At 42.6% G+C, this 7,908-nt stretch overlaps 1 protein-coding gene across 5 annotated transcripts in view; it reads left to right on the forward strand.

Annotated features, from left to right (window-relative positions):
• The window catches only part of LOC113028385 (zinc finger MIZ domain-containing protein 1-like), a 108,382-nt gene extending 101,325 nt beyond the window's left edge, over window positions 1-7,057 (forward strand). For all 5 annotated transcript variants that reach the window (XM_080305452.1, XM_080305453.1, XM_080305454.1 and 2 more), the window contains 18 exons: window positions 409-544; window positions 932-1,046; window positions 1,226-1,443; window positions 1,577-1,778; window positions 2,092-2,367; window positions 2,451-2,633; window positions 2,774-2,851; window positions 2,962-3,130; window positions 3,222-3,363; window positions 3,802-4,012; window positions 4,255-4,360; window positions 4,442-4,602; window positions 4,690-4,757; window positions 4,849-4,917; window positions 5,008-5,252; window positions 5,350-5,513; window positions 5,912-6,187; window positions 6,311-7,057. In XM_080305452.1, coding sequence (XP_080161578.1) covers window positions 409-544; window positions 932-1,046; window positions 1,226-1,443; window positions 1,577-1,778; window positions 2,092-2,367; window positions 2,451-2,633; window positions 2,774-2,851; window positions 2,962-3,130; window positions 3,222-3,363; window positions 3,802-4,012; window positions 4,255-4,360; window positions 4,442-4,602; window positions 4,690-4,757; window positions 4,849-4,917; window positions 5,008-5,252; window positions 5,350-5,513; window positions 5,912-6,187; window positions 6,311-6,418 — 2,927 coding nt within the window. In that variant the 3' untranslated portion in view covers window positions 6,419-7,057. The remainder of the gene's footprint in view (window positions 1-408; window positions 545-931; window positions 1,047-1,225; window positions 1,444-1,576; window positions 1,779-2,091; window positions 2,368-2,450; window positions 2,634-2,773; window positions 2,852-2,961; window positions 3,131-3,221; window positions 3,364-3,801; window positions 4,013-4,254; window positions 4,361-4,441; window positions 4,603-4,689; window positions 4,758-4,848; window positions 4,918-5,007; window positions 5,253-5,349; window positions 5,514-5,911; window positions 6,188-6,310) is intronic.
• Window positions 7,058-7,908: the final 851 nt, after the last annotated feature.

A 7,908-nucleotide genomic window follows, 5' to 3' on the forward strand; every position in this document is an offset into this window, starting at 1 on the left:
AAATAAACCGCCCTAATTTTGAAATAAATAATTTATTTACTAAATAAATAAATCATAACAACCTGTAAACATATCACTCTTGAGCAAACATTGTTTTTCACATCTCATGAATGATAGGATGTCTTTGTGTTTAATGTTGTTGCACTGTTACATACTGTTTGCTTGTTCCATTTTGCAGGTACCTTGCACAGAATATAGCTCCACAGTTGTGCCATAGGGTACAATGCATATTTATTTTTGTGCACTTTTTTCCAGTCAGGCCATTGCTTTTTGGATTTTTAACATGAACTTTTGCTCAGAAGTGTTTTGCTTTTTTTGTTCTTAAGTGCTTGCAATAGTAGGGTGGTACCTCTGTAGTTATTTCTAACAGGTCTCCAATAGTACTTATGTACTCTGCTCTCTTTCCAGCCCTCCTCTCCTCGTGGTGTGAGGAGCTTGGACGCCTCCTCCTCCTCCGTCACCAGAAGAACAGGCAGAACGAGCCTCCAGGAAAAGTGCCCATGCAGCCCCCCATGAGTTCCATGAAGCCCAGCCTCTCACATGGGTCAGTGTTCACTGCTGTGCTTTTTGGCTTGTGTGTGAGATGTGTTTGTGTGTGTTGGGTATGCGAACAGACAGACTGGGCCCTTGGGGAAAGCCCTTCCTCTCTGTGTGAGGCCCGTTGTTCCTTATGGATCAGTGGCTAGACAAACTGCCAGACAAACTGCATTTAGCACAGTCAATAGTGGCAAACAGTAACTCAACCATTTGCCTTTCAAGAAGAAGAAGAAAAAGACGCATTCATATTTTTTTAAGCTTAACCACATAACTTGCCTTTTCCTGTCTTTCAGCAGTTGCAAACATACTTACTAGAACTATACTGTAAATACTTGTGCTGCTTGGCAAACCATTTTGTTTTGCTTAAGTGAAATGTGTTTTCTATTCCCTGCAGAGATGGGTCTTTTCCCTATGACTCAGTTCCCTGGCAGCAAAACACCAACCAGCCTCCTGGTTCAGTGTCTGTGGTGACCACTGTGTGGGGTGTGACCAACACTTCCCAGAGCCAGGTGAGATCCCCTTTTTGCTTGAGAGTAAAAATGTGCCTGTTCCAAGTCTTTATATTTAATAGCTGTAATAATACCACCTGCAGATTTGTGTATTTGGCAGTGGTATTCTGAATTGAACCTCATCTGAAATCAGTGAAACATTTACATGTGTTTTTCCCTCTATTCCTAATGTGTAACAGGTGTTGGGGAATCCCATGGCCAACAGTAACAATCCCATGAACCCTGGTGGTAACCCTATGGCCTCGGGTATGTCTGGTAACACTCCAGGTATGAACTCTCCTCAGTTCCCCGGTCCGCAGCAGCAGTTCCCCAACAAAGGCAACTCAAACCCGGCCTATATGCAGCAGGGGATGTACGGTCGACCAAACTACCCTGGAGGAGGAGGCTTTGGTGGCAAGTAAGTAACCAGTAGATGGATTGCTGATGGTCACTGGAGTGATTAAAAATGCTTAAAGAACTAATTCAGACAATTACTTTAATTAATTCTCTTCTCTAGAACTTCTTTAATATCTTTTTGCTTATTCTTATAGTTACCCTGGAGGGCCGAATCCTGGACCAGGTGGAATGGGCATCCCTCCGCACTCCCGTCCTCCCTCTGACTTCACCCAGCCTGCCGCTGCTGCCGCCGCAGCTGCAGTTGCTGCTGCTGCTGCCACCGCAACTGCCACTGCAACAGCAACTGTAGCTGCCCTGCAGGAAACCCAGAATAAGGACATGAACCAATATGGACCGGTAGGATGACGCACAAACTGATAGCATAAACTGTTGCCTTTTGTGCACGTGTGAGACTACGGTACTTAGAATTCATCAACTTTGACTTTTGGCTCTATCCCTTTAATGCTAACAATAGCAAGCTGGAGTACCACATTTATTTGCAACAGAAGCAAACAAACTGTTTCTCAGATGTTGATACCATTTTGTTTCTTTCTGGTGGAGTTTTTTTGTTTGTTTGTTTGTTATCTATAAAATCTTTTGATTCAACAGAAACTGCGTAATATTGACAGTCAAGTCTGAGGTGGTTGATCAAATTCTTTTTGTCTTTCAGATGAGTTCCTCTTTCCAGATGGGGCCAAATCAGGCATACAACAGTCAGTTCATGAACCAGCCAGGACCCCGCGGCCCTCCATCCCTTCCTGGAAACATGGGCACAGGCATGAATGCATCCAACATGAGCGGGCCTCCAATGGGAATGAACCAACCCAGGGGCCAAGGCATGGGGCCTTTTGGGGCACACGGTCAAAGAATGCCTCAGCAAGGCTATGCAGGTCCTCGGGCTCAGGGCATGGGTATGCAAGGCATAAAAAGACCGTACCCAGGGGAGGTGAGTGGATTCAACAGTGTCACCTTAAATATGTAGCTCCGTTGCTATATGCTGAATGTATGTCCCGGTCACTGATTCCACAGCCAAACTATGGTGGGCAGCAGTATGGACCAAACAACCAGTTCCCTAACCAGCAGGGCCAATATCCCACACCAAATGCCTCCAGGCCGCTGCCATCCCCCAACTACCCTGGCCCGAGGATGCCAGGACAGCAGCTGCAAGGCCAATACCCACCACCCAGTGGTGCCATAGGCCAGTACTATAAGGTGCAGTGTTAAAGCTATTCAATAAAAATGTGATGGTGTATTTCATATTGTATATGCAGTTTTATCAAAGTCTCACTGACATTTTTTTTAGCTAATAATGGTGTAAATTTGACAAATTATTTGTTTAATTAAAATCACAGCAAGAGCCACCTTTCAATGGCCAAACAAATAACTTCTCTGGGAGTGGATATCAGTACAACCAGGGAAATATGAATGGGGTAAGTCTACTTTGGTACCAGTTTATTAAAATTTAAAATTACATTATACTTGAATGTACTCTTTAGTGATTTAAGTAGTTGATTTACAACTCAATTTGTGTTTTATATAGCCTCCAAGGCCAGTGGGGAACTACCCTCACTCGCCTGTGCCAGGGAACCCTACTCCTCCAATGACACCAGGAAGTAACATCCCGCCGTACCTGTCGCCAAACCAGGATGTGAAGCCACCCTTCCCTCCTGACATTAAACCAAATATCACCGCACTCCCTCCCCCACCAGGTCAGTAATTAATCAATGAACAGTAAGTTCAAGCGTTTTAAACTTTTTTTTAAGTCTGTGATTTAAGGTTGGTTCTTATCTCCAAAAACAGCAAGCCACAACGAGGAACTGCGTCTGACGTTCCCAGTGCGGGATGGAGTAGTCCTAGAGCCCTTCAGGCTAGAACATAACCTGGCTGTCAGCAACCACGTCTTCCATTTACGGCCCTCTGTACACCAGACACTCATGTGGAGGTAACGCATATTTATGTGCTACTGCTTTTTTCCCCCATCCACTTTAACAGTTATATGGGTCTTTTAGGCTGTAAATATTCTCTTATTGATTTTCATTAGTAGCCAAGAACATTAGATTAAAAAAAAAAACAACCCTTTTCCCAGGAACGTGACAAGTAAGGATCATTAAGGCATTAATTTTCAGAATTTTCTGGAGTATTGCAATTTCCTTCATCACTATCTTAAGTAAAAGTCAATTCAAGTCAAAAGTCCTGATATGAGGATTTCTCCTGCTGCCAAGCTGAGATTATATCCTAAGTTTAGCATCCAATTAATGTTATATATTACCTCAAAAAATTTCCCTGTTAATGTGTGAGAATGAATTCCCGTTATTCTAACTCATGTATTGCATACAGTAACCCTCCATAACTGTAACCGCTTTATATTTTATCTGTGCAGGTCGGACCTGGAGCTGCAGTTTAAGTGCTACCACCACGAAGACCGTCAGATGAACACGAACTGGCCGGCATCTGTCCAAGTCAGCGTCAACGCCACGCCGCTCACAATCGAGCGGGGAGACAACAAGACCTCCCACAAACCCCTGCACTTGAAACATGTATGCCAGCCTGGAAGGAACACGATCCAGATCACAGTCACTGCCTGCTGCTGTGTGAGTACACACATTTCCAGAGCTAATGAAAAAAATAAACAGGTTCATACAAATCCACTCAAGTCAAATGCAAAATGTTTCCCATCAGATGATATTTAATGCTAAAAGAAAGAAAATAACAAAAGGGATCTGTCATGTCTCCTTTTTTTTTTCCACAACTGATCAAACAGTAAAGAATGGATAAAACAGATACACCTTAGGAGAATGTCTTTGATAGTCACTTAGATGTTTTTTCCCCCCAGTCGCACTTGTTTGTGCTACAACTGGTCCATCGGCCCTCAGTTCGCTCTGTCCTCCAAGGCTTACTGAAGAAGAGGCTTCTGCCTGCAGAGCACTGCATCACCAAAGGTATTCACATTCATTTTGCACCCTTATGTCCTCATTGCTCTGTACTTGTTTACTCACTGTGTTTCTTCTCCTGCCTCACAGTAAAGAGGAACTTCAGTAGCGTGGCAGCGTCGTCGGGCAATACCACATTAAACGGGGAGGATGGCGTGGAGCAGACAGCCATCAAGGTTTCGCTCAAATGTCCAATCACCTTCCGGCGAATACAGCTTCCAGCAAGAGGGCATGACTGCAAACATGTTCAGGTAAGACTTCAAGGATACACCATCACAGTAAAAGTGACAAACAAATAGAAATATACATTCAAAAAATCTATTTTCTTGTTCTTGCAGTGTTTTGATTTGGAATCATATTTACAACTGAACTGTGAGCGGGGAACATGGCGATGTCCTGTATGCAAGTATGTCTAAGGAGTTAAAATGCTAAGGAGTACATGCACTTGCCTTATTTAGATGACTTTTTCTTAAATACTATTTCTCTTTTTTCCTCAGTAAAACTGCGTTGTTAGAAGGACTCGAGGTGGACCAGTACATGTGGGGAATCCTGAATGCTATTCAAAAGTAAGCAGAAATAGGAACATCAGTGCAATCTTATATGCATATGTATTTTTCTTTTAACTTAACTATTTGATTTCATCTACATTTTATCAGCTCTGAGTTTGAGGAAGTGACAATTGACCCGACGTGTAGTTGGCGGCCGGTGGCTATAAAATCAGAAATTCACATAAAAGAAGATCCAGATGGACCACTGGCAAAGAGGTTTAAGACGATGAGTCCCAGCCAGATGATCATGCCTAATGTGATGGAGATGATAGCTCAGCTTGGCCCCGGACCCTCACCATACCCATCGCTTCCTTCTGGGCAAGGAGGCAATAACAGCGAATACGGAAGCCAAGGTAGCTCAAACGTACAAAAAGTACAGTAGCACCCAGAATTATGCAAACAAAGCAGAGCAACAACAAAAAATTTTAAACATATTCTGTCTGTGTCTAGGCAACAGTTACCAGAGCCATGGGAACTTTGATTTCCCTCACGGGACCCCTGGTGGTACGTCAATGAATGACTTCATGCATGGTCCCCAGCTGTCTCACCCACCTGACATGCCCAACAACCTGATGGCACAAGACAAGCCACTGTCCCACAATATGCCTGACACAGTGAGTTTACCAACAATTCCTAATATACTGACTCTGTCATATTTTGTATTTTGTTACATAATGTATACCTTTTGCTTTACTTTGTATATAGACTAACTATAAAAGTGGGAAAATACTGGCAGCAACCAGTTAGCATAGCTTAGCATAAAAAACAGTTACTGGCTACAGCTAAATTAAATATGCAACTTGAGTCAGAATAACTAAACTTACCAATAATTGGCTCCACTTCCATATAACTTACATATTCATAAATTTAGCCAAGCTAGCTGAGCTAGCCAAATTATGGCTTTAGCTTTATATTTAAAGTGTTTGTTGGAGGTTGTTAGCAGTCACAAAATGAAACAGGTTGAAAGACGTATATGGCTATTCTGAATTATTCCCCCTCTCTTTCTCTACAGATACCTCATTCTGTTGGCAATGACCAACCGCATGGTCCACTGCAGCAGAGTTTACACGCGTCTCCACACCCTGGGAGCCAATCAGGGCAGCAGCTACACCACAGCGGGCCTCCTCAGCCCTCACGACAAGCTCCACCTCCTCAACAACAGCAGCAACAACAGCAACAACAACAGCAGCCCGGCCCCAACAACCACCCTCACAGCGACCTGGCCTTCAACCCCTCCAGCAGTTTGGACAGCCAAGCAGGGTCAGACATGCCTGAGCCGTCCTTAGACGTAAGTCCTCTGAAACAATCAGAATCTTCACATCTGTAATCTGACATATTTAACAGTTGATGCAAGGAGATTCCTTGAATACTTACATAGCAAATTTTTGTTGTCCTTCCTTCTACCATACAGCTTCTTCCAGAGCTCGCTAACCCAGATGAACTGTTGTCCTACCTGGATCCCCCAGACCTCCCCAGCAATAGCAACGATGACCTTCTATCGCTCTTTGAAAACAACTGAGGCGATTCAGAAACATATAATCACTGACTGCTGCAGTTTCCCTGAGATCCCAAGGCGGTCACTCAGTACTTGATAAACACAAAGATGCACTCCCTTTCTCTTCTTCCTCTTGTACAACTTTCATTCGCCAGCACAGATTGACTGAAAGAGGTTACAACTCAAAGACACGGCAAGGGTTTTCCCTGCCCTCTCACCCAGAGGTGATAACTTTGAACTGTGCAGCTATACTCAGTTGATTTTCTTTTTTTTTAAATGTCACACACATGTGTATGTGTGCTTATTAGGAACGCGTTGTAGCATTTTTTTTATTCGTGTTTTGTTTCCTTTTCTGAAGAAAAAGGAATTCACTGTAAAAAAAAACAGAAAAATAACTGAAAAAACCTGCGCTATCTGGCCAGTGCGTCTTATCTTATTCCAATCTGAGAGGCCACAGCTTCCTGGTGTCGCAGCTCCATTCCCTGACTGGTCTGGTTAGTCGCACTTTTTTGTCCACCACACATCATTTAAAAGCACAAGAGATTCTGACAACGCAAAAACACAAAAATCAGCCTTTCCAAAAAGAAACAAAAAATAAGATCAACGTGTCCATCTTTGACAAAATGTTTTTTCTAAAACAAATTTAAGCTCCTCTGCCAAGATTTTAAAAAATATTTTTGGGACTGATCGGCATCCACTTTGTCTACGATTGTGCTATTTTTTAAACACATAGATGTCCCTCCTTTTTGGTTTCGACAGCAGAAAATGAAAAAAATTGCCCCAATTACACCAAACAACATTCATAACAGAGTAGCATATCTGTCCATCTACATATTGTAAAGTTATTGTCCCCTGTACAAAGAAGGGATTTCATTGGAAACGTAAGGTACAACGTGCGAGGTTTGGGTTCCTGTGACGCTCCTGCTTTGTCGCTTCCTGCTACAACTCCTTCCATCAGCTCTGCATGAGCCATCGTGTTTCTCTTGTCAGGAGTTTTACTGAATTACATCTCTCTTCCCGGTTAAATGATGTTGTTTAAGTAATCTACAAAGTGCATGTGTGCCAAGCCCTTGTCTAGTGCTGTTCCAAGTGGTGATAACAAAAGATAGTGTGGTTTTTATCAGTTGCTGTTTCCACAGACCTTGTTTGTTTGCTTGTTTTATGATTTTCTGTCAGGTTTAGTATGATTTTATTTAACACTAACATTGAAGGGATGATGTTGATGTCAGCAGTACATTTATCATGTATTTGCTGCATATACTGTGTTATGTTTATTATGTTTTTTTTATTGTTGCTGCACAATTAAACTATACATAAACCTTTTGGGAAACTGCTCAACATCACCAAAGTTAGAGGGATGAGAATGGAAATGTTTGTGCTTGCTTGGTCCTGTAAAGACTGAAAGTGTGTGAGTGTGTGTGTGTCAGTGTGATTGGATGTAATATTGGTTTTAAAGATAAAGGAGAGGACAGTTTATCCATCACTGCTGTTCAAGAAGTGGTTTTCAAAGCAGT

The sequence above is a fragment of the Astatotilapia calliptera genome, chromosome 8 (assembly GCF_964374335.1).
Source record: "Astatotilapia calliptera chromosome 8, fAstCal68.1, whole genome shotgun sequence".
NCBI lineage: Eukaryota > Metazoa > Chordata > Actinopteri > Cichliformes > Cichlidae > Astatotilapia > Astatotilapia calliptera.